Here is a 27,144-nt window from a genome sequence, read left to right on the forward strand (position 1 = left end):
TTGAGACGAGCCACTGGGAATTATTTCTTTTTAAAGCAAGCAAGCAAGGTCAAAGGCTATTTAGCGCTGTGATAAAGAGCTTGCATTTTCCGCCCTCACTTCTGGATCCTCATAGCATCAACGTATGACTTCCCATCGAGTTTCCGTGAAAAAAGACCCTTCAAGTAATCTGCAACTCTTGTTCTTTTGAATAATGCCGGTGACTCTATTCAAAAGGCTTGGCGCTGGACCGAAATCTCCTTCCAGCCTTGGGCTTAAAAATGTGGCCATCGACAGCCTCTCCTTTTCTGAGTTCACAGTCTCACGATGATCGATGCTACGGTAGATACCATTTGTCACAATCTGCCAAACCATTCATGCATGGGAATTAACCAACAACTGAAAACTAGAATCAAACACTTTCTTTTACAGTAAGAAAGATATATATGGTTAACATTTTATGTTGGGAGATTTACATAATGTATATGTCTCTTCAAATCATAGAAAGTGTATGTCAATACTTTTGAGTATTGGTGAAAGATTTGTGAATGAACCGAAATAAATTTAGGTTAATCTAAAATCTCCGAGATTTACCTCCAAAATATTTCCAATGTTGACGACAAAAGCATTGGGGAGGGGTTTAATTGGGATCCACATTCCATCTTTTCTAATCCCTTCAATTTCATTGAGTTGGAGGAGGATTGTTAGGCCTACGGAATCGGAGTGAGCGTTGATGCCGATGACAAGCTCTGGTTGTGGACATGGAGGATAATAGTTCATCCTCATTGCCTGCAGCCATTCTTCAAATAGGCACCTCATGTCATTACTTTCCATTCTTAGAGCTTTGGCCATTTGATCTAGGATTTTCATGGCAAGACTTTTCAGCTCTGCTAAGTAAGCTTCCAAGTTATCTCTGCATACAAGCTTGATCTTTTCAACTTTTCCTTCAGCTCAAAGATTTAAAGATATATGGTTTGATTGAATCACATGATCATTAATGGCAGTAAAATATCGAATATTTTATATTAAACAATTTAGATGTTCTCAACGTTTTACTACGTTTAAACAGTCTTAAGAGTAGTGAGAATAGTAATGAATAGTTTGTGAATAGTAATAAAGTATTTTGAAAATATTTGATAATAGTAATGTTTCCAAATAGATCCTTAACGTTTTCTCCATTAAAGAAAGATAAATGATATTTTGTGGAGTTTGCAAGCGTCATGCACTCCTTTAAAAAAATGAATAAATATGAGATTCACATTAAAAAATTATTTTTTAATGGTGGACTCCACTCATTTTCAAAAGGAGTGTGTGATACTTACATAATTCATAACTGTATTTAGTATTACTCTTTATTTATTTGTTTTAAAAAATCTGCATGCAAGCATGAGAGCGAAGAAGAGATTAGATGACCTGAGTGGGAGAGGAAATTGAGGGAATAAGTGGGGCTTCCTGAGATAGGTGGGAAGGGTTATGAGGTAGAACATATCATCCCAGTCCAGCTTTTGCTCCTCCGAAACAACAAAGCTTTGTCCAAATCCCTCGACCTTTCCTTCTCCTTCACCTTGCCAATACTTCTTTTTCTCTTCCATATCCATATTAAATAGTTCTTGAATGCTAGATTTCACCTTCTCCAACAGGGAATTGCTTACCCCATGATTTATCAACTACAAAAACATTCCCACATTAATTTTCCTCCTAAATAAATTAAAAAAATAAAAAAAGTTTGAAAACTCATGATCCCCACATCTTGAAATCATGTCAAAGTAAAACAAATATTAGAATTTAAGAAATAAAATTATATAATATTGTCGTTTTTACTTGTTGGGTCCGTCCTACTCCTCCCCCCTATTGGCAGTGGTGGGCACTCACCCTCCCTTTTCTAGCCATGCATGTACATGCCCAAAACCTATAACCTCTCTGTTCATTTAAAAACACCCACTAAAAAAATTCACTTTTTTATTGTGATCCTATAGAAAAAGTCCAAGTTAGGCGCAAGAGAGAGAAAATTAAGGGCAAGAGTGTTTGGACGTCAACTTCACCTTAAAGAGTGGTTTGGATTCAGAGATGAGTTGAGATGATTTATAAATAGTAGAATAAAAATTAATTTGTTTATTATATTTTATGTCGAATTTGGAAAAGTTTTTTTGGGATTTGAAAATGCTGAATTGTTTATTATATTGTGTGTAGAAATTTAAGAAAGTTGTAATGATAAGATATGATGAATTGGTCTAGACCTAAGTCTAAGAGATAGCACAACTCTGCCCATGACAGAGTTAATAGTAACCGGGTGACAAAACTCCATACCCCGACTAAGCGGAAGGGGGGGGGGGAGGGGGGACCACTCCATTCAGACTAAGGTTCGAATGCACTGTGTTTTTGGATTTTTATTTTTCAAAAAAATAAAGACAGGACACTAAATAAACTACATTGTGAAAACACTGTAAAAATGAAAAAACAGTGCACAAAAACATTGATATGGCGTTTGCAATACACGTGCCACTCTGGGAGGAAAATCGATGGTTAATCTTGGAAGATTTGGAATAGCTGCTTGTTGCAGCGGTAGAGGGCTCCTTGGTGGCGCGTGAGGGCCAAGCGCCTACGAGCTCCGAATCTTCAACTCGTGCATGTAGGCTATGCTCCACTCCGATTGGTGCCGCGTTTGGTAGTCTTGAAGATCGGCGGCTGGGCAACCTCTAGGTGGGGCGTGTGTTGGCTAATGGGTGTCGGAAGTCCCAATAAGCGATTCTCTCTTTATTTGGCCTGAAAAAGTACAAAAACAAAATCAAAACACTACACAGGAAGAAACAGAAGGGCATAAGATAAGATTATTGCATTATTTTGTACATTATAAAGAATTAATAAAAAGTTTATTCACATTATTATAATTCTTGCACGATTATAGATAGATACAAAAAATAATTTCTTAATTATTTTTATGTTTTAAAAAATATTAAAAGAAAGATGATTAATATCATTTTATAAAAATATAATTAATAATAAAAAAAAAATGCATTGTAATTCTTGGGATGAAGTTACTATAGGGATGAAGTTATACTAGAGAGAAAGAAAAGGGAAATACAAGAAATAATAAAATATTAGAATGAAGATGCTACAGTTCCTTCATATATATATGACTCTAAGGATGAAGTTACTGTAACTTATCTTCCAAATGAATTGTGTTTAGCTAATTCAATGTAACTGAAATTACGTGAACATTTTTTAAAATATGACTGTCAGTAACATTTGGCTAAGCCAATGTCAGTGCTCCACGTTCTTTTTTAGTACGACCGTATGTGCTTTCCATATGTAGGAATCGGAACATAAAAATATAAAAATAGAAGTATTATAGTATGACAATATGAAAATGAGGAAGACTTTGGCGGTAAATGTTACCTTTAAAGAAAAGTCATTGACATCTAGCAACAACAACTTTCCCTTTCCTGCAACCAATTAAGAATGCAAAAAAATAAATTCACATCAATCAAAATTTAGGAATATTACTTCATTGAAATGTGAGTTTTTTTTTTTTTTTTTTTTTTGAAGTAAAAAAATCAACCCAAAATTAGTTGTCATGAGAGATCAACTACCAAAGGGTAGAAATTCTCAACGGACCAAGTAAAAGAATGAAGACAAAAATTCAATAACAAAAAATTGATAATTTTTATAAACTAATGCATTAGGAACAAAGGGAAGGATATTTACTTTTTGGATATATTAGAGATTGAGAACCAGCTCCAATCCACACAGTGGCTAATCTCCACAACATATAGAAGCCACCACCCTCCATTAGAACCCATTTCAGAACCAAAATCAAAGCATCCACCCTGCACAATCACAAACCAATAGTAGAAATAGGGTAAAAAAACAACTTACATGTAGCACAAAAGAAACTATCATAAGCTGATGAAAGATAACAAATAATTAAGATAAAACTTTCATGTACTCTGCCATATTTAATGGGAACAACTCACATCAAACAATTCATAGATATCATACACCATAACAATAAAACCTATGTACTAATAACTCATCCTCCTGCAGCACATAACTCTTTTCACATTAATCATTAGAAGACTCATTATCTCAATAACACGCGTGAGAGTATGAGACAAATTTGGACTGTAATCAAGCTATCCTCTTCTTGTAACAGAACCCATAAACACTAAGTTTTAATTTGGACTCTAATCAAGCTACCCTCTTCTTGTAACAGAACCCGTAAACACTAATTTTTAACATGAAAAAACAATAAAATGTTAGCAGTAATACAATTTATTTACAGAATGCAAAGAAAATCAATATCTTTCACCATTTCTAACTACATTGACCAATTGAGCCAAGAAATACAAGCACAATAATAAAAATAGTCAAACCCAATAGCATGTCAGAAAAAGATGAGGAAAGTTTTCATTACAAAATAAATAATAATGAATCAACTATACAACCACACTATCTTATTAACTTTTTTTGTAATATAAGTACTGCATGACCACACACCTACACCAGCTTGTTCACCCCCCACACAACTACACCAGAAGCTAAGATATGTATGAGATTATTTAATCCATGTAAAGCCAAAAATAATAGAGAAAACCCAAGAGATCCACCAAGTTTTTAATTTTTCCTTCAATTAGTAGGCGACATGAGTAGTGGGAGAAGAGTTGCCCTGTTTTAAACTAATACAACCTACATACCATAAAACATGTACAATTTCCTGTAAAAACAAGAATAGTTTCAGGAAAACTCAAGTTATCATTTCTATAACAAGCATTGGTGAAGTGAATAATCACAAAAAGTGGATTATCAAATAAGAAGTTAACAATTGGCAACTTATAAAATGAATGAGTAGTTTAGCCAATTTGGGATCCATCACCAAATGTAGATATAGTATGGAGAATAATTTTACTTGGTCCCCCCTACTGCTGCGGGTATAAATTTCCACACTCTACAATACTATGGCCCCATTACCTCCATAGACCACCAACCTCTACTTGAGATACAAAACTATCTTATAACAATGTCTTTGTATTTCTGGTTGCTTTGGGACAATGGAGAATACATATTCTCCACCAAGATGAGAAAGCACGTGAAAGAAGTGAAAGAGCCCAAACCAACATGCATATTTCTAACACTGCAGTAGGACCCTCCTAACTCTTTATTTAAAAAAAATAATATCAGTTAGTACAATAACAATATTCAAGATTAGAGAAGAAAGTGGGCTGTCTGTCACCACTTCATAAGTGGCCTTGAATCTAAGACCTCCCCCCACATAAATATGAGTAAAAACACTGTCAAATGTATATGATATTTATTTAGCATATAGATTATGTATCCAATATGCAATATAGCTGCAATTGAACCAGCAAACACGAGATAATGAGAGAGAAAGAGGAATAGAGTTAGAAGAAAAAAGTGGGCGGTCATTAGGGTTAGGGCTTGGCTGTTTTGGAAATGGGGAAAAGGAACAGAGCGAGAGAGAAAGAGGAGTAGAGCGCGAGAGAGAGAGAGAGAGAGGAAAAAGAGAGGTCTGTCTATTTTAAATCGAAACTTTTTGCAGCCAAAATAGTCGTCATAAAAGTACTATAAATTGTTGCAATCAGTTGTATGCTACCAACTTATTTCCCGCAATCATATTTCTAGCGACCTAAATTGCTGAAAATATATTTCTCGCGACGACACTTTTAGTAGTTGAGATTTTTGCAACCCAACAATCCAAAATGAGTTGTTTTGCATCAATTTCATTTCCGGCAATAAAATCAAAAGAATGACTATTTTCATTGCAAATTTTCAGAAGGTTTCCACCCAAACAGTGGAAGTGGGCTTTTTGCTACTATTTTTAGTCGGTGCAAATAAATGTAGCCGTGAAAACTACTTTATCTTGTATTGTGTATGGTGTATGGTGTTGAAAGATGAGTAGCATAACTTGTGATGGAAATCATGTATCCACCCAGGAATCCCACGATGAAAGCTACCGAATGTGTTTTTTTTTAATATTTGTTTTCTCTATTTTTTAGTATTGTGTTTTTTTATTTTTTTTATATTTAAAAAAATACATAAAAAATGTTTTAAAGAGTAAAAAATAAAAAAATAATTTGCACTGTTGGTAGAAATCCTCATGGGATTTCTCGATGGCCCTAGCAGCTGCATTGTAAAAAATGAGCAATGCACGGGATAATTCCTCAAAAAAAATCCTTTGTTGAATGTGCCATGTCAATAGTTTTGACGGAAATGATAAGATTTAGAATAACACTGCATATCCTATCAAAAAAAAAAAAAAAAAAAAAAGAAAAAGAATACCACTGCATATTTATATCAATCACTTTAATTTGATTTTATGAAAAAAATGATTGTGACTTAATGAGATATGCATAGTATTAGCTAGAATATCCTAGAAATTATGGAGGGCATAGATCTAATATTTATTACCGTAGAAATAGAATTACAAATTTCTGTTCGTCCCACTTTGGCAAAACAAAGTAATTAACAATATAGCATGAACATTTCGTTTATTTTAAATTTGGTATATACTCGAACTTATTCTCTGAAGAGCATGCATTTTTTGCCTCATTCCTTAGATCCTCATAGAATCAATGTATGACTTCCCGTCGAGTTTGCGTGAGAAAAAACCCTTCAAGTAATCTACTGCTCCTATTCTTTTGAACAATGCCGGTGACTCTGCATTCAAAAGGCTTGGCAGTGGACCAAAATCTCCTTCTAGTTTTGGGCTTAAAAATGTGGCTATCGACAGCCTCTCCTTTTCTGAGTTCACAGTCGCACGATGCTCAATGCTACGGTAGATACCATTCGTCACAATCTGCCAAACCATTCATGCATGGGAATTAACCAACAACTGAAAACTAGAATCAAACACTTTTTTACCGTAAGAAAGATATATATATATATATATATATGTATATATATATATATGTATATATGACGCACACTGCGGCCTAATGAATTTTATTGCATTTAATAGATAGTTTTTACAGATAACATTCTATGATATGGGATTCATATATTTTGTCCGTCTCTTTCCGAATCATAAGAACTGTTTATGTGTAATGTAAAAGAACTTAAGGGTAATAAAAGTCTCCAAGATTTACCTCCAAAACATCTCCAATGTTGACGATAAAAGCATTGGGAAGGGGTTTAACAGGGATCCACGTTCCATCTTTTCTAACCTGGAGACCTTCCATTTCATTGAGTTGTAGGAGGATTGTTAGGCCTGAAACATCGGAGTGTGCGGTTAAGCCAATGGCAAGCTCTGGTTGTGGACAAGGAGGATAGTAGCTCATCCTCATTGACTGCATCCCTTCTTCAAATAAGCACCTCATATCATTACTTTCCATTCTCAGAGCTTTTGCCATTTGGTCTAGAATTTTCATGGCCAGATCTTTCAGTTCTGTCGAGTAAGCTTCTAAGTTATCTCTGCAATTAGATTCCATAGTGAAAAAAAATATTGGTCTTTTATATATTGGGGGAGTGGGGTCTAATCCATAGTCTTCATTTTGGAGATATGGGTCTTGTGCCATTAGGCCATATGCAGTACTTGGCCGTTAGTTGATTTGATACTTTAGAGTAAAATTTGAACAATTTAGGATAGCCTCAAAGTCCAAAATGACTTATTTTATTAAAAAGAGTAATGGTAGATACAATTTTAAGGTATGTAAGTCACGCTTAATCATTTTGAAGAAAAATATGCCCACCATTAAAAGAATGATTTTTCCATATCAATCCCATTTGAATTTTTTTTTTTTAAAGGGAGTTTTAGCACATAAATAGAATTTCTATTTTAAAAATCATGCAAGCATGTGAATGAAAAACAGAGATGGGACCTGAGTGGGAGGGGAAGGCGAGGGAACAAGTGGGGCTTCCTCAAATAGGTGGGAAGGGTGATAAGGCCGAACATGTCACCCCAGTCCAGCTTTTGCTCCTCCGAAAGAACAGAGGTCTGTCCAAAGCCCTCAACCTCTCCTTCTCCTTCACCTTGCCAATACTTCTTTTTCTCTTCCATATCCATATTAAATAGTTCTTGAATGCCAGATTTTACCTTCTCCAGTAATGAGCTGCTCACTCCATGATTTATTAACTGTAAAAACATTTCCACATTAAATTTTCCTCATAAATAAATATTAAAAACAAAACTTATCCCTTCATTTTATGGGTGATTATTTAAACCAGTTGGTTTGAAAACGACTTGTCCTATTTCATTTTATTATTAAGAAGCAAAAAATAATGTTATAATTTAAGAAATAAAATCATAATGGGCAACCGTACACCTTTTTCTTGCCACTTCTATGATTTTTCTCTTTTAGAAAATAGACGTTGACACACTTATAAAATTAGAATAATTAATGCTAAATATAATTTTAAGATTTATAAGTATCATCTATTCTATTTAGAGAAACAGTGAGTTATTTTTAAAAAATAAGTTTTTTTATAAGAGTTATAGATTTATGTTTTTTTATAATTTTTTTTAGAATTAATTAAGGTCTCACTTGATTACGCAGATGAGATAAAATAAAAGTTAAAAAATATTAAAATATTATTAAATTAGTTCTTCTACACGCCATCAGCCTTGCGGAACGGTCGTGTAACTGGTTGAAGTTGAAACTGCCACATCAACTTCTAACAAAAATAAAAAAAGAGAATAAATGAAAATCAAACCATCGTCTGAAGAAGAAATAGCATCTCAGCATTTTAACCAACGACTGAAGAAGAACCAACATCTGAAGAAGGATTAGAGGAAGGAGAAAGGACTGGACTAAACAAAGAAGGAAGGACTAACCCTTTTCTGCAGAGCATTTCGAGTGGCTGAAAACGCCCAAATCCATTTTGGCAGAGGATTTCAAGTGACAGAAAAACACCCAAACCGGTGCTCAACAACAATAAAACAAAGCTAACGACGGTTTGAAAAAAAAAATTTGGAGGTCAAATGGGACCTTCTGAGAAGAGTCTTTAGGAGCTTTATGAGACCCTTTCAGATACTAAAGTCTCTCTCTTTCTATTCATCGTAAATCAATTAATTTATCAAATTCAACAATGGTTATTGTATTGACGATACAAGAGATCCTTTTGTTTTAGTTTTTGAAAATCAATTTACACGACACTTTCAAAATTGAAATTCTACTTCTCTCTGCCGTTTGGTTGGGGAGAATGCTAGCAAAAATTATATCAAAATCGTGACTGTGGAGAAGACGATAGGGGCTTCGTGGGATGTGGCTGCGTGGGTTGTGGCTTCTTGAGGCAGTGGAGAAGACGAAGACAATGGGGATGAGGGTTCTGAAGACGAAGGGTCCGGTGGCCGAATCTGAAATTGCAGACCAATGATCCAACCAAGAACTAAAAAGAATACCCATAACAAAAATTGCAGACCAATGATCGAGAGGCCGAGTCTGAAAATGGGTCCGTTGGAAAAAATAAAAAAAAAGAAAGACGACGAAAGTAAGGAAGGAAACCAGTACCGACGATCGATGTTGATCATCCCGAAGAATCTGATTAAAGCTTTTGTTCTTTCTTTTCCATTTTGGTCAAGTTATTGTTGTGGTCCTTAAAAGTATTGGATCAAGATGTTGAAGCTGTACAATATAGATATATATATAAGTTTGTTATTGGAAAAGATGAAGCAGCACAGAGAAAGAAACTATGGGAGGAAATGTAGATCTGTGAACTGGGTTAGGAGGAGGGAGATGTGCTGTGCTGTGCTCTGTGCTTTGCTGTAATAATTTGTCGGTTAGATCTGCCAGAAATAAAGATTGCAGAGATCTTAGCCGTTGAACTGATGTAAAAGAAAGAAGGAGAGAGTTTTAAAAAAAGAATTTTAATTTGGCCATGTGGGACGCGGTGCCCCCGCGGTTCCCTGGCCGGTTGTTAATATAATTTTTGAGGTAGGAAATATTGTTAACACATTCAGCCTCGGCCCTCGGGCCGTACCCAGAAGGAAAGACAAATGGATAGAGGTCCCCGAGTCTCTCTGTATGGCTCCTAACTTTCACTTTCGCTTTGATTATTCAGCTGCTTCAATCAATTTTACTGGTATTTATCTTTTTTTATTAAAGAAATATTTTCCAGATCTTCTTTCACTATCTTTTCCAGATCATAAGGTCAACGCTTATCAATTAGAGCATTTTTTTTTTGTGCTGTTAGTTTACAACCTATGTGTTTCTCGGATCATTCGATGAAATTTTGCGTTGAACAATTCAATGATTAAGAAAGATGCTCTAAAACATATATGACTACGGTTTGATATCTTATTCATGCATATGGTAATCTCATTCTTGTGTTTTGGATTCGTTTTTGCTTCAATCTTTTCAAACTTTGGACCCTTAATCAGTCAATATCGAGTTTGATATCTTATGCAAGGCTTAATGGTTGAAAATAGTTACAGATCATCAGATGCTATAATTCTACAACTCTTTGTGTGTGTGTGTGTGTGTGTGTGTGTGAGAGAGAGAGAGAGAGAGAGAGAAAATTGACCTGGAAGAAACCCCATTCTTTACTTGCGAAGTGCAATTTCTGCGACTCAGAGTCCATAAAATCTGGAGAAAATAAGAGTTGCATGTCGATGACTGGAAGTTGTGGAAAAGATGTGGAGTTGGATATGAAGGGAGGGTCTTGATCGGGCCGCTTATAGCGCGGTGGCACTGCGTTTGGCCTTTCCTTTGCCAGCTCCTGAACACAGGGAACTGGAAGAGAGCTCCCAAAGATCGTTTTTTCAGCTTCCATAGCTCCGAGATGGGAAGTCCAAAGGCAATTACAGAGCTTGAATTATACCTATTACAAAATGGCCAAGGGGACCAGTACTTATTGCTGTCAAAACTTGTTTTATACTTTGAATATGTACGCGTGTTTGTATATATGCTCCATGTGCCTTATTCTATTATTTTCTGCCTAAGACTTTTTTTTTTTTTTTTGGTTTTTGGATTCTACCACCTTGTGCGGGTAACATGGTTGTATTTGTTTCTATCATATTAAATTATCTTTCTTTTATTTACAAGTTTCCGTTGGTCCCACTTTGGCAAAAGCTAAACTAGAAGAGCCACTGGGAATTATTTCTTTTAGTGACTGAGGTTTTTAAAGCAAGCAAGCAAAGTCAAAGCCTAGCGCTGTGATAAAGAGCTTTAATTTTCAGCCCTCATTTCTGGATCCTCATAGTATCAACGTTTGACTTACCACACGGAAAGAACCTTCAAGTAATCTGCAACTCTTATTCTTTTGAATAATTCCGGTGACTCTGTATTCAAATGGCTTGGCGCCAGTCCGAAAACTCCTTCCAGCCTTGGGCTTAAAAATGTGGCTATCGATAGCCTCTCATTTTTTGAGTTCACAATCGCACGGTGCTCGATGCTACGGTAGATACCATTCATCACAATCTGTGAAACCATTCGTGCATGGGAATTAACCAACAGCTGAAAACTAGAATCAAATACTTTTTTTTTGTAAGAAAGATATATATGGATTACATTTTATGTCGGGAGGTTTACATATTGTTTCTATCTCTCTTCAAATTATATAAAGTGTATGTCAATACTTTTGAGTATTGGTGAAAGATTGTGACTGAACCGAAATAAATTGAGATTAATCTAAAATCTTCGAGATTTACCTCCAAAATATCTCCAATGTTGACCACGAAAGCATTGGGGAGGGGTTTGATTGGGATCCACATTCCATCTTCTCTAATCTGAAGACCTTCAATTTCATTGAGTTGGAGGATGATAGTTAGGCCTACGGAATCGGAGTGAGCGTTTAAGCCAATGGCAAGCTCTGGTTGTGGACATGGAGGATAATAGTTCATCCTCATTGACTGCATCCCTTCTTCAAATAGGCACCTCATGTCCTTAGTTTCCATTCTTAGAGCTTTGGCCATCTGATCTAGGATTTTCATGGCAAGACTTTTCAGCTCTGCCGAGTAAGCTTCCAAGTTATCTCTGCTTACAAACTTGATCTTTTCATTTCCTTCAGCTCGAAGATTTAAAGATATATAGTTTGATTGAATCACAAGATCATTAATGGCTGTAAAAAATCAAATATTTTATATTAAACAATTTAGATGTTCCCAACGTTTTATAACTGAAAAGTCTTTTACTACGTTTAAACAATTTTAAGAGTAGTGAAAATAGTAATGAATAGTTTGTAAATAGTAATAAAATATTTTGAAAATATTTGATAATAATTATGTTTCCAAACAGATCCTTAACATTTTTTCCATTAAAGAAAGAAAAATGATATTTGCAGTTATGGAGTGTGCAAACGTCATACACTCCTTTAAAAAAATGAATAAATATGAGATCCATATTAAAAAATTAATTTTTTAATGGTGGACTCCACTGTTTTTCAAAAAGAGTGTGATACTTACACAATTCATAACTGTATCTTGCATTACTCTTTATTTATTTGTTTCAAAAAATTTGCATGCAAGCATGAGCATGAAGAAGGGAGATCAGATGACCTGAGTGGGATAGGAAGTTGAGGGAATAAGTGGGGCTTCCTGAGATAGGTGGGAAGGGTTATGAGGAAGAACATGTCACCCCAGTCCAGCTTTTGCTCCTTCGAAACAACAAAGCTCAGTCCAAATCACTCAACCTTTCCTTCTCCTTCACCTTACCAATACTTCTTTTTCTCTTCAATATCCATATTAAATAGTTCTTGAATGCCAGATTTCACCTTCTCCAACAGGGAACTGCTCACCCCATGATTTATCAACTACAAAAACATTCCAACATTAATTTTCCTCATAAATAAATTAAAAAAAAAAGTTTGAAAACTCATGATCCCCACATCTTGAAGTCATGTCAAAGTAATAAAAATCTTAGAATTTAAGAAATAAAATTATAAAATATTGTCGTTTTTACTTGTTGGGTCCGTCCTACTCCTCCCCCTATTCGCAGTGGTGGGCACTTACCCTCTCTTTTCTAGCCATGCATGTACATGCCCAAAACCTGTAAACTCTCCGTTCATTTAAAAACCCCCACTCAAAAAATTCACTTTTTTATTGTGATCCTACAGAAAAAGTCCAAGTTAGGTGCGAGAGAGAGAGAAAATTAAGGGCAAGAGTATGTTTGGACGTCAACATCACCTTAAGTCATCTCAAATTAATTATTGATAAAATAAAAATTGATGAGATTTAATAATTTTTCAATTTCCTATATAAAGTTTAAACTTATCTCAATCTGCTTCATATATTCAAATATATATCTCAACTTATTTATATTCAAATATATCTTAGTAGGATCTACAAAATACTACTATTTACTTATCAAGTCAAATCATCTGAGCCAATCTCATATCTGAACACAACTAAGAGATCTATATCCGTTCAACCTTTTTTAAGTGTGGTTATTGTCAGGTTTAGTGTATGGATTAATGGTATATGTATAATTAGTTTTTTAGAAAATTTTATATAATTATGGTTTAAATTAAGGATATTTTTGAAAAACTATAGTATTTTTAGAAGTTATTTAATTGAAAAATTTCATCATTTAAGACAGGATTATATAAAGGGTTATAAAAAAAGCTGTCTGTATATATTTTACTAATGTAAAATCTAGAATTCACGTCTCATGGAGAGTGGCCGAACGGTTCAATGTGTTTTTTTTACTTAATTTAGTTCTTTTTTTATTTTTAATTCTAAAGTTTTTAATGTAATGAATTTATGCGATTTAACAACGAAAATATAATCCAACGAAAATATGAATTTATGCCATTTACTTTTTTATTTTATTTTTAATTCTAAACTTTTGTTTTCATTTCTGTGTTTTATTAGGTCTAATAAAAGAGGAACATGTTATGGTGATCCCAGTCTCAACATAGTATTTTGTTCTCTTTTCTTTTCGTTTTAGTATATGTTTCTCCTTCACAAACCACAAAGGCCCTGACCCATCCCAGTCTCAGTGTATCCTTGCATGGTGCTGCCGATGTTGGGGCTGAGCGTTTGAGCTGCAAGGACGAAAAAGCCCGCACGAGATGGTGTCGTGATGGTGCTCGTGAGATGGTGCAGTGCGATGCGATTTGTGTGATGGTCCTATGCCGTGTAATGGTGCGATTGTGTCGTGAGAGGTGCGATTTGTGCTGTGCGAATGTGTGAGGATGCCATGCGTTCATGCTCGTGTGATGGGTGGTCGTTTTGTCCGATGGGTGCTCGTGTGGCTATTGTTCATGCGATGGGTGGGTGAAACCGGGGTTGGGTGAGAGGGACGGTGGAGGAAACTAAGTTCGAAGCCCTGCAGGAGGCTGTCGAAGCTCGCGCGGAGGAGATGTGTGGCGGAAAGATTGGGCGAAGGAGGAAGTAGATCGGGCGACGGAGGAAGGAAAAAAAGAAAAAAAGCAAAAAGAAAATTGAAGAAGGGTGGCGGCAGCAAAGATAGAGATGAAACCCTAATGGCTGCCCTCCCACTTGCAAATAGGCTGGGCCCATGTATTTTGTTTAGGCTAGGCCCATGTGTTTTGTTTGTAGTTTAGTGTATCTCTGCTTTTTGCTGGGTTTTATTTGGTGTTTGTATTTTGTTTATCTCTTTTAATAGGAGGGTGTTTGGATACCCTTCCTTATTTGGAGGATGATGTGAATAAAAGAAATAAGCTATTAGACTTATATCCATAACAGGGTGGTTGGATACCCCTCCTCTTTTGGAGGATGGGGTGGTTGGGATACCTCTCATTATTTGGAGGATGGAGTGGTTGGGATACCCTTTCCTTCTTTGGAGGTAGGGATGTATTTTATCTATGTTTTATACAGAGAGTGATACTCTCTTATGAGAGTTTTTAGAAGTTTAGACAATGTCCAAAGGAATTTGTGTGCAGGGAGGCGTATAACAGATGTGTAATTTGGCTTGTATTGAGAGTTTTATCTGTATTGACTAGTCACAGCTGTAACTTCCTTCATGGATGAAATGAAGCCGATTTCTTATATAAAAAAAACAACAAAAATATAATCCGAATGAATTGATCTTAAACATGACTGTAAACACGATCAGCGTTTACCTTATTGATGTTTACGGTCATGTTTACAAATGATTTGCTTCTTTGATCATTTGCTAAAAATTTGTATTGGACGATAAAGATGATCAAAAGCATATATAATATCTTTGGTTAACCTACCTTTCCAAATCTCTGAAATCTCTTGTCATATGCATGATCTGCTATTCTCATAGATATTTTTGGATGAAGGATTCATTTTTTCTTCAATCTTTTCCTGAATCCGTTTAGTCAATATGAGTCATGACTCTTCAACCAAGAGTTTTGTCATAGATTGTACTTAATTATACTCTCACAAAGTCTTTTGTAATGAGGAGCCATTTCATGGTTCAAAACAGCTATATAATAGATCAGATGATCAGGTGCTAATTTCTTCATTTATGAAGAGTTCAACAAAGATCATATATTCATATTTTACTCTGTGGGTATGTGTGTGTGTGTGTGCGTGTGTGTGTGTGTGAGAGAGAGAGAGAGAGAGAGAGAGAGATCACGACTGACCTTGAAGAAACTCCGTTGTTTGCTTACCAAGTGCAACTTCTGCAGTTCTGAGTCCATAAAATCTTGAGAAAATAGGAGATGCATGTCAATGACTAGGAGTTGGGGCAAAGCTGTGGAGTCGGATATGAAGGGAGGGTCTTGATCGGGTAGCACATTCCGTGGTGGGACAGTGCTTGCTATGTCCTTTGCAATCTCCTGAACACAAGGAACCGGGAGAGAGCTCCCAAACCTCGTTATCTGCGCTTCCATATATAGCTAAACCGGTAGTGCTTAGCTAGGAAATCCAAGGGCAATTTCAGAGCTTTAATTCCTACGTATCACAAGAATGGGGATAACGTACTGATGTGGTAATTGGGGTAAAGCCCACCCACCCTCGGTCACATCATATTAGTAAAGTCCCATTTAATGGAACCTAATGTCTTAAGCCACTGGATTCCAAGAACAATGTCACACCCACCCAAAGTAAGAACATGAAATGGAATTATGAACTTGGAATCTTGAATGTTAACAGCTTCCACACATCTCCCTTGACTAACAATTGTTTCACCATTTGCAACTTGAACTTGCAATCCCACATCCTTTTCCACTTTCAATTTAGCTTCCTCCACCAGCAATGGGTCCAAAAAATTATGTGTGCTCCCAGAATCCACCAGAATTTCCGCAATAAAAGATCCAATCCTTCCCAACAGTTTCATAGCATTGCTATTTACACAACCTAAGATAGCATGTATTGAAACCTCCAGGACTTCAGAATCCTGTAAATTTGGCCCTTGGGTTTCTGGCACAAATTCTTCCTCCAATACAACATTATCTTCCACCTTTTCTTCATCATCACCTTGCAAAATATACACCTTATGGTTTTTACAGGTGTGATTGGGATTCCACTTCTCATCATAGTGGAAACACAATCCTTTCTTCCTCTTTTCATTCATTTGAAGGGAGGTAACTTTCCTCACAGGAGGAAAAATTCTCTGCCCTTTATTAGCTACATCCCCCCCATTTTCAGCAGGCCATTTATCAGCATACTGGCCATGTTGCCTCCAAGACTTCCTTGAAGACAAAACATGTTCTTCTTGCAACTTTGCCAAGCCAAAAGTAGAACCAAGATTAGGTGGATTAAACATTTTAACAGGTATTCGAATATCATCTTTTAATCCACTAATAAAACAACTCATCTTGTGTCTTTCAGATAAGCCTTTCAACCTATTTGACAAGGCCTCAAATTGTGACGTGTACAAACTAATAGAAGTAGTTTGTCTTAACCTGGTTAAAGCCTCCATTGGGTCATCGAATGCTGATGGCCCAAATCTTCCTTGCATTGCCATCACTAAGGATTCCCATGAATTAAACTGTCCAGTATCTAAGGTATTTTGGTACCACACCAATGCCTCACCCTCCATATGGTGTGATGCTACCATCAACTTTTGGTGAAATGGTACTTGATAAAAATCAAAGTACTGATTGGCCTTAAAGACCTAACTGGTAGGATCAATACCATTAAAACGTGGGCAATCCAATCTGAACCCTCTCTGAACAACACCCATTTCTTCATGACTTCTAGTCTCAATCGACCCCTCTCTATCTTTAAAAGAATTGCTATTCACAGCTTCACACAAAGAACGTAACATATCAGAAACTTGGTCTAACCTTTCTGCCATCCCACTAATAGCTTGCTGATGATTCTCCAACTACTTCTGAACTGCTTCCTGCTGCTTTTGGGACCCATATTGCTGATTCTTTAAGGCTGCAAGCGTACCGTCTGCCATCAGAGCTCCCCAAGACTGCCTGTCTCTGATACCACTTGTAACGTTCTTGCAAATTCAAGAACACTACTGCAGTCCCTCTCCACTCTAACAATACAACTTTGGCTCAATCACACACTAAAGAAGAAAATAGAACGACAGACGAACTGATCATCAAATGCCAGATTCCATAGTGAATCTTGACAAGGAATTTTCGAGGAATTCCCAACCTCCCAAGTTCAGAACTGTATTAATCCAAGATGAATTACATGTGAGTCTCCTCTGCTTTTATAGATGTAGAATGAAAAGAAGACTTAAAACGCAAACTTTACATCATAAAACGCAATGCAATTCTTAACAGCTCAAAACTCACCGTTTCATTAAACGACTTCTAACACTACAAAACATGAAATGCACCATATTACTAACTCTATTTACCAAAACTCCCCCTATCGATAACTGCCCCCGATTCCTTCTGTTATTTCAGTTTCCTTCTTGCTGTTAATCTGTTAATGCAGTTACTTCTTCCTTTAGCTTCATTCTTTACTCTTCTTGCTTCCCTTACAGCCTTGCCACCAACACCCGTGACAAATACGCACCACTTTTTTTAATTTTTTTTTTGTTCATGATATGTGTACGTGGAATATGAATGATAAGTAAAATAATTTAATTATTTTAATAAAAATAAAACCAGAATAAAAAAATAAAATAAAATTTAAAATATGCACACTACAAGATAAAGTACTTTTCCAGCAATACTAATTCGCCGGAAAAAGCCCCTGCATACTCTTTGAAAATCAACATTGGTCTCCAAAAACATCAACCGATGATTTATTTTGTTGGAAAAAGTTTAAAATTGTGGCAAAAAAGGCCGTAAACCATGTCGCTATGGGACTTTTACCGGTGATGAAATCTTATTTGCTGCAATATAATTCTCCAAAAATAAGAGTAAACAGTGGAAAATATAACTCACCGAAAATATTCTAACATGACAAATTTGATATTTGTGGCAGGTATAAATAGCCGCAAATAGTTATTACCAGTGGTATGAGCAGCGGGAAAAAAGTTATATGACAAATTATTTCTAGCGATCAAAAGTTGCCATAAAATGTCGGTTGTAACATAAAAAAATTAACTTAAACATGATACATAAAAAAACATAACACACATTCACATTATAGGTTACTTAAACATAATGCATAAAAAAAAAAGTTATAATACACATTCACATTATAGGTATGCCTACATATTGCAAAAAATGAGCTGAAATCAATTTTGACACTTAAAACATGAAAACATGAGAATGAATATTTGACTTGTTTATCCAAAACATAAAAGTTTTTTTTTTTTTTAATCATATTCTGAGTATACCAATTACTAGACTAAAAGAACTAAAAAACAATATGGGTTCCCTCAATACTAACAATGAATTCAACTCATTCCAACTCAATTTCAGCTAACTACCAATGTATTTTAAAATGTAAAACTACAAGTTGGGATGTATTTCCCCCTTCAACATTTGCAAAATAATGAAGAGCAGCAAAGAATTAATCAGGTGCATTGCAGGCATTTGAAACCATGATGGGTTTATAGGACCAAGGAGCAAGTACATTAGACTTCATGGTTAACTAACATTCGTCTACCCAATATTATTATTTTAGCCAATCGCTCAAAATTTAAAGTCTATGTTGAATTAGTCATTACAATCTCTATAATAATAAAATATTATTATTATTATTTATTATTAATATTTCTTTAATTAAATTATATAAATGAACATTACTTATATTATAATTTGTTATAAGATAAGATTATTGCATTATTATTATTTTTTGTCTTGTAATTTTTTTTAATAATAACGGACCTCATTCCATTCATTAATAGAGGACATACAAAGTTAACTTAAAAACAAGCCAGTTACAAAGGTTAATAACTTCCCAACACACTTATGTGACTGACATGGTCTAGTCCAGACGACAAATCTCTAAAGATCTAAGTCTAAGAGATAGCACAATTCTGTTCACGACAGAGTTAATAATAACCGGGTGACAAAACCCCATACCCCGACTAAGTAGAGTATGGAGCACCCCATAAGCACTGCCTAAGCGGAGGGGGGGGGGGATACCACTCCATTCGGACAAAGGTCTGAAGGCACTATGTTTTTGGATTTTTATTTTTCTAAAAAATAAAGACAGGACACGAAATAAATTACATTGTGAAAACACTGTAAAAATGGAAAAACAGTGCACAAAACGTTGTTGTGGCATGTGCAGTACACGCGCCACTCAGGGAGGAAAATGACTTCAACCCGCGCATGCGGGCTACACTCCACTCCGATTGGCGCCGCGTTTGGTGGTCTTGAAGATTGGCGGCTGGGCAACCTCCAGGTGGGGTGCGTGTTGGCTAATGGGTGTCAGAAAGTCACAATCGGCAATTCTCCCTTTATTTGGCCTAAAAAACATAAAATCAAAACCAAAACACTACACATGAAGAAACAGATGGGCATAAGATAAGATTATTGCATTATTTTGTACATTATAAATAATGAATAAAAAGTTTATTCATATTTTCTCATATTATTATAATTCTTGCTTGATTATAGATAGATGCAAAAAATAATTTCTTAATTATTTTTATATTTTAAAAAATATTAAAAGAAAGATGATTAATATTATTTTATAAAAATATAAATAATAATAAAAAAATATATCGTAATTCTAGGGATGAAGTTACTATAGGGATGGAGTTATACTAGAGAGAAGGAAAATGGAAACACAAGAAGTAATAAAATATTAGAATGAAGATGCAACAGTCCCTTCATATATATATATATGACTCTAGGGATAAAGTTACTGTAACTTATCTTCCAAAATAATTGTGTTTTGCTAATTCTATGTAACTGAAATTACATGAATATTTTTCAAAATATGACTTTCATTGACATTTGGATTAAAAATATAAAAATAGAAGTATTATAGTATGACAATATGAAAATGAGGAAGACTTTGGGGGTAAATGTTACCTTTAAAGAAAAGTCATTGACATCAAGCAACAACAACTTTCCCTTTCCTGCAACCAAATAAGAATGCACAAAAATAAATTCACATAAAAATTTAGGAATATTACTTCATTGAAATGTGTGAGGTGTGTTTTTTTTTTTTTTTTTTTTTTTTTGTTTTATGTAAAAAAAATCAACCCAAAATTAGTTTTCATGAGAGATCAACTACCAAGGGTATTTACTTTTTGGCTATATTAGAGATTGAGAACCAGCTCCAATCCACACAGTAGCTAATCTCCACAACATATAGAAGCCACCACCCTCCATCAGAACCCATTTCAGAACCAAAATCAAAGCATCCACCCTGCACAATCACATACCAACAGTAGAAATAGGCTAAAAAAACAACTTACACGTAGCACAAAAGAAACTATCATAAGCAGATGAAAGATAACAAATAACTAAAATAAAACTTTCATGTACTCTGCCATATTTAATGGGAACAACTCACATCAAACAATTCATAGATATTATATACCATAACAATAAAACCTATATACTAATAACTCATCCTCCTGCAGCAAAGAACTCTGTTCACATTAATCATTAGAAGACTCATTATCTCAATAGCACGTGTGAGAGTATGAGACAAATTTGGACTCTAATCAAGCTATCCTCTTCTTGTAACAGAACCCATAAACACTAATTTTTAATTTAGACTCTAATCAAGCTACCCTCTTCTTGTAACAGAACCCGTAAAAACTAATTTTTAACATGAAAAAACAATAAAATGTTAGCAGTAATACAATTTATATATAGAATGCAAGGAAAATCAATATCTTTCACAATTTCTAACTACAATGACCTATTGAGCCAAGAAATACAAGCATAATAAAAAAAAAAAAATAGTCAAACCCATTACCATGTCAGAACAAGATGAGGAAAGTTGTCATTACAAAATAAATAATAATGAATCAACTATACAACCACACTATCTTATTAACTTTTTTTGTAAAATAAGTACTGCATGACCACACAATATTTCTTTAAAGGAAATATTGTTACCCAGAAGGAAAGACAAATGGATAGAGGCCCCCGAGTCTGTCTCTATCGCTCCTAACTTTGACTTTTGCTTTGATTATTCAGCTGCTTCAATCAATTTTACTGGTATTTATCTTTTTTCTTTAAAGAAATATTTTCCAGATCTTCTTTCACTATCTTTTCCAGATCATAAGGTCAACGCTTATCGATCAGTCCTTTTTTTTTTTTTTTGTGCTGTTTGTTTACAACCTATGTGTTTCTCGGATCATTCGATGAAATTTTGCATTGAACAATTCAATGATTAAGAAAGATGCTCTAAAACATATATGACTACGGTTTGATATCTTATTCATGCATATGGTAATCTCATTCTTGTGCTTTGGATTCGTTTGTTCTTCAATCTTTTCAAACATCGAACCCTTGATCAGTCAATATCGGGTTTGATATCTTATTCAAGGCTTAATGGTTGAAAATAGTTACAGATCATCAGATGCTATAATTCTACAACTCTTTGGGTGTGTGTGTGTGTGTGAGAGAGAGAGAGAGAGAGAGAGAGAGAGAGAGATCAAATTGACCTGGAAGAAACCCCATTCTTTGCTTGCGAAGTGCAATTTCTGCGACTCAGAGTCCATAAAATCTGGGAAAAATAGGAGTTGCATGTCGATGACTGGGAGTTGTGGAAAAGATGTGGAGTTGGATATGAAGGAAGGGTCTTGATCGGGCTGTAGATAGCGCGGTGGCACTGCGTTTGGCCTTTCCTTTGCCAGCTCCTGAACACAGGGAACTGGGAGAGAGCTCCCAAAGATCATTTTTTCAGCTTCCATAGCTCCGAGATGGGAAGTCCAAAGGCAATTACAGAGCTTGAATTATACCTATTACAAAATGGCCATGGGGACCAGTACTATATTGCTGTCGAAACTTGTTTTATGCTTTGAATATGTACGCGTGTTTGTATATATTCTCTATGTGCCTTATTCTATTATTTTCTGCCTAATACTTTTTTTTTTTTTGGTTTTTGGATTCTACCACCTTGTGCGGGTAACATGGTTGTATTTGTTTCTATCATATTTAATTATCTTTCTTTTATGTATGTTGTTCTATTTATATTTATATATTTTGTTCCGAAAAAAAGCTTATAAAAATTTTGATGTTTAAATAGGGATTACAAGTTTCCGTTGGTCCCACTTTGGCAAAAGCAAATCTAGAAGAGCCACTGGGAATTATTTCTTTTAGTGACTGAGGTTTTTAATGCAAGCAAGCAAGGTCAAAGGCTAGCTAGCGCTGTGATAAAGAGCTTGCATTTTCCGCCCTCATTTCTGGATCCTCATAGTATCAACGTATGACTTCCAATCGAGTTTCCGTGAGAAAAGACCCTTCAAGTAACCTGCAACTCTTATTCTTTTGAATAATGCCGGTGACTCTGTATTGAAAAGGCTTGGCACGGGACCGAAATCGCCTTCTAGCCTTGGGCTTAAAAATGTGGCTATCGACAGCCTCTCCTTTTTTGAGTTCACAGTCACACGATGCTCGATGCTACGGTAGATAGCATTCATCACAATCTGCCAAACCATTCATGCATGGGAATTAACCAACAGCTGAAAACTGAATACTTTTTTTTTTCTCCGTAAGAAAGATATATATGGATAACATTTTATGTCTGGAGATTTACATATTGTATCTGTCTCTCTTCAAATTATAGAATGTGTACGCCGGTACTTTTGAGTATTGGGGAAAGATTCGTGACATCATGGAAATAAGTCAAGGTTAATAAAAAATCTCGAAGATTTACCTGCAAAATATCTCCAATGTTGACAACAAAAGCATTGGGGAGGGGTTTACTTGGGATCCACATTCCATCTTTTCTAATCTGCAGATCTTCAATTTCATTGAGTTGGAGGAGGATTGTTAGGCCTACAGCATCGGAGTGAGGGCTGATGCCGATGACAGGCTCTGGTTGTGGACATGGATGATAGTAGTTCATCCTCATTGACTGCATCCCTTCTTCAAATAGGCACCTCATGTCATTAGTTTCCATTCTTAGAGCTTTGGCCATCTGATCTAGGATTTTCATGGCAAGACTTTTCAGCTTTGCCGAGTAAGCTTCCAAGTTATCTCTGCATGCAAACTTGATCTTTTCAACTTTTCCTTCAGCCCAAAGATTTAAAGATATATAGTTTGATTAATCACAAGATCATTAATGGCGGTAAAAAATCGAATAATTTATATTAAACAATTTAGTTGTTCCCAACGTTTTACTACGTTTAAACAGTCTTAAGAGTAGTAAGAATAATAATGAATAGTTTGTGAATAGTAATAAAGTATTTCGAAAATATTTGATAATAGTAATGTTTCTAAACAGATCCTTAACGTTTTCTCCATTAAAGAAAGAGAAATGATATTTGCAGTCGTGGAGTGTGTAAGTGTCACGCATTATTTTAAAAAAATGTGTAAATATGAGATCCACTTTAAAATTTTTTAATGGTAGACCTTACTATTTTTCAAAAGGAGTGCGTGATACTTACACAATTCTTATATGTATCTAGTATTACTCTTTATTTATTTGTTTCAACAAATCTGCATGCAAGCATGAGAGTGAAGAAGAGATGAGATGACCTGAGTGGGAGAGGGAGTTGAGGGAATAAGTAGGACTTCCTGAGATAGGTGGGAAGGGTTATGAGGAAGAACATGTCACCCCAGTCCAGCTTTTGCTCCTCCGAAACAACAAAGCTCTGTCCAAATCCCTCGACCTTTCCTTCTCCTTCACCTTGCCAATACTTCTTTTTCTCTTCCATATCCATATTAAATAGTTCTTGAATGCCAGATTTCACCTTCTCCAACAGGGAACTGCTCACCCCATGATTTATCAACTACAAAAACATTCCCACATTAATATTCCTCATAAATAAATTAAAAAAATAGAAAAAGTTTGAAAACTCATGATCCCCACATCTTGAAGTCATGTCAAAGTAATAAAAATCTTAGAATTTAAGAAATAAAATTATAAAATATTGTCGTTTTTACTTGTTGGGTCCATCCTACTCCTCCCCCCTATTCGCAGTGGTGGGCACTTACCCTCCCTTTTCTTGCCATGCATGTACATGCCCAAATCCTGTAACCTCTCCGTTCATTTAAAAACACCCACTCAAAAAATTCACTTTTTTTATTGTGATCCTACAGAAAAAGTCCAAGTTAGGTGCGAGAGAGAGAGAAAATTAAGGGCAAGACTATGTTTGGACAGCAACATCTCCTTAATTCATCTGAAATTAATTATTGATAAAATAATTAATGATGAGATTTAATATTTTTTTAATTTTCTGTAAAAAGTTTAAACTTATTTCAATTTATTTTATATATTCAAATATATATCTCAACTTATTTATATTCAAACACATCTTAGTAAGACCTATACAAAATACTACTATTCACATATTAAGTCAAATCATTTGAGACCACTTCAGTATCTAAGCATAGCTAAGAGATCTATATCCGTTCGACCTTTTTTAAGTGTGGTTGTCAGGTTTAATGTATGGATTAATGGTATATGTATAATTATCTTTTTTACAATTTTTTATATAATTATGGTTTAAATTAAGGGTATTTCTGAAAAACTATAGAATTTTTAGAAGTTATTTAATTAAAAAAGTTCATCATTTAAGACAAGATTATATAAAGGGTTATAAAAAAAGCTGTATGTGTATATTTTACTAATGTAAAATCTAGAATTCACATCTCATGTAGAGTGGCCGAACGGTTCAATGTCTTTTTTTCTCCTTTATTTTTAATTCTAAAGTTTTTAATGTAAAGAGTTTATGCCATTTAACAACAAAAATATAATCCAACGAAATATGAATTTATGCCATTTACTTATTTATTTTTAATTCTAAACTTTGGTTTTCATTTTTGTGTTTAATTAGGTCTAATAAAAGAGGAACACATTATGGTGATCCCAGTCTCAGCATAGTTTTTCGTTCTATTTTCTTTTCGTTTTAGTATATGTTTCTCCTTCACAAACCACAAAGGCCCTAACCCATCGTAGTCTTAGTGTATCCTTGCATGGTGCCGCCGATACTGGGGCTGAGCATTTGAGCCGCCAGGACGAAGAAACCCGCACAAGATGGTGTCGTGATGGTGCTCATGCGATGGTCCAGTGCGATGCGATTTGTGTGATGGTCCTGTGCCGTGTGATGGTGCAATTGTGTCATGTGAGGTGTGATTTGTGCCGCGCGAAGGTGTGAGGATGCCATGTGTTCATGCTCGTGTGATGGGTGGTCGATTTGTCCGATGGGTGCTCGTGTGGCCATTGTTCATGCGATGGGGGGGGGTGAAGTAGGGGCTGGGTGAGAGGGGCGGTGGAGGAAACTAAGTTCGAAGGCCTGGTGGAGGTTGCCGAAGCTCGTGCAGAGGAGATGGGTGGCAGAAAGATCGAGCGAAGGAGGAAGTAGATCTTGCGACAGAAGAAGAAAAAAAGAAAAAAGGAAAAAGAAAATTGAAGAAGGGTGGCGGCAGGAAAGATAGATATGCTGCCCTCCCACTTGCAAGTAGGCTGGGCCATGTGTTTTGTTTGTAGTATAGTGTATCTCTACTTTTTGTAGGGTTTTATTTGGTGTTTGTATTTTGTTTATCTCCTTTTAATAGGAGGGTGTTTGGATATCCCTCCTCCTTCGGAGGATGAGGTGAATAAAAAAAAATAGGCTATTAGACTTATATCCATAACAGGGTGGTTGGATACCCCTCCCCTTTTGGAGGATGGGGTGGTTGGGATACCCTTTCCTTATTTGGAGGTAGGGATGTGTTTTATCTCTGCTTTATAAAGAGAGTGATACTCTCTTATGAGAGTTTTTAGAAGTTTAGACAATGCCCAAATGAATTTGTGTGCGGGGAGGCGTATAACAGATGTGTAATTTGGCTTGTATTTAGAGTTTTCTCTGTATTGACTAGTTACAGCTGTAACTTCCTTTATGGACAAAATGAAGCCTATTTCCCACATAAAAAAAAACGAAAATATAATCCAAATGATTGATCTTAAACATGACCGTAAACATGATCAGCGTTTACCTTATTGATCTTTACGGTCATGTTTACAAACGATTTGTTTCTTTGATCATTTGCTAAAAAATTGCATTGGACAATAAAGATGATCAAAAGCATATATATCTTTGGTAAACCTACATTTCCAAATCTCTGAAATCTCTTGTCATATGCATAATCTGCTACTCTCATTAATATTTTTGGATGAAGGATTCATTTTTTCTTCAATCTTTTCCTGAATCCGTTTAGTCAATACTGGTCATGACTCTTCAACCAAGAGTTTTGTCATATATTGTACTTAATTATACTCTCACAAAGTATTTTGTCATGAGGAGCCATTTGATGGTTCAAAACAGTTATATAATAGATCAGATGATCAGGTGCTAATTTCTTCATTTATGAAGAGTTCAACAAAGATCATGTATTCATACTTTACTCTGTGGGTATGTGTGTGTGTGTGTGAGAGAGAGAGAGAGAGAGAGAGAGAGAGAGAGAGATCACGACTGACCTGGAAGAAACCCCATTGTTTGCTTGCCAAGTGCAACTTTTGCAGTTCAGAGTCCATAAAATCTTGGGAAAATAGGAGACGCATGTCGATGACTGGGAGTTGGGGCAAAGCTGTGGAGTTGGATATGAAGGAAGGGTCTTGATCGGGCCGCACATACCGTGGCGGGACAGTGCTTGCTGTGTCCTTTGCAAGCTCCTGAACAAAGGGAACCGGGGGAGAGCTCCCAAATCTCGTTTTTTGCGCTTCCATATACAGCTGAACCAGTAGTGCTACCTAGGAATTCCAAGGGCAATTTTAGAGCTTTAATTCCTACATATCACAAGAATGGGGATAACGTACTGATGAGGAAACTGGGGTAAAGCCCACCCACCTTCGGTCAC

General features: G+C 35.5%; 3 protein-coding genes and 1 pseudogene across 3 annotated transcripts; all 4 read right to left on the minus strand.

Moving 5' to 3' along the window:
• Positions 1 to 32: 32 nt before the first annotated feature.
• LOC121265278 lies at positions 33 to 1,594 on the minus strand (annotated as a pseudogene).
• Positions 1,595 to 6,374: 4,780 nt separating this feature from the next.
• LOC121265272 (protein SRG1-like) lies at positions 6,375 to 10,785 on the minus strand. The gene is made up of 4 exons (XM_041168837.1): positions 10,456 to 10,785; positions 7,815 to 8,068; positions 7,083 to 7,407; positions 6,375 to 6,793 (listed from the first exon to the last, which is right to left on the minus strand). Exons 1-4 carry the CDS (start codon positions 10,702 to 10,704, stop codon positions 6,551 to 6,553), a joined length of 1,071 nt encoding a protein of 356 aa, XP_041024771.1. The 5' UTR covers positions 10,705 to 10,785; the 3' UTR covers positions 6,375 to 6,550.
• A 1,782-nt stretch (positions 10,786 to 12,567) lies between these two features.
• LOC121265279 (protein SRG1-like) lies at positions 12,568 to 22,177 on the minus strand. Its single transcript, XM_041168844.1, has 2 exons — positions 21,804 to 22,177; positions 12,568 to 12,681 (listed from the first exon to the last, which is right to left on the minus strand). The coding sequence occupies exons 1-2, from the start codon at positions 22,050 to 22,052 to the stop codon at positions 12,580 to 12,582; spliced, it is 351 nt and encodes a 116-aa protein (XP_041024778.1). The 5' UTR covers positions 22,053 to 22,177; the 3' UTR covers positions 12,568 to 12,579.
• Positions 22,178 to 22,480: 303 nt separating this feature from the next.
• LOC121265280 (protein SRG1-like) lies at positions 22,481 to 27,144 on the minus strand. Its single transcript, XM_041168845.1, has 4 exons — positions 26,765 to 27,144; positions 23,842 to 24,095; positions 23,018 to 23,342; positions 22,481 to 22,787 (listed from the first exon to the last, which is right to left on the minus strand). Exons 1-4 carry the CDS (start codon positions 27,011 to 27,013, stop codon positions 22,539 to 22,541), a joined length of 1,077 nt encoding a protein of 358 aa, XP_041024779.1. The 5' UTR covers positions 27,014 to 27,144; the 3' UTR covers positions 22,481 to 22,538.

This window comes from Juglans microcarpa x Juglans regia, chromosome 5D, assembly GCF_004785595.1.
Source record: "Juglans microcarpa x Juglans regia isolate MS1-56 chromosome 5D, Jm3101_v1.0, whole genome shotgun sequence".
Classification (NCBI taxonomy): Eukaryota; Viridiplantae; Streptophyta; class Magnoliopsida; order Fagales; family Juglandaceae; genus Juglans; species Juglans microcarpa x Juglans regia.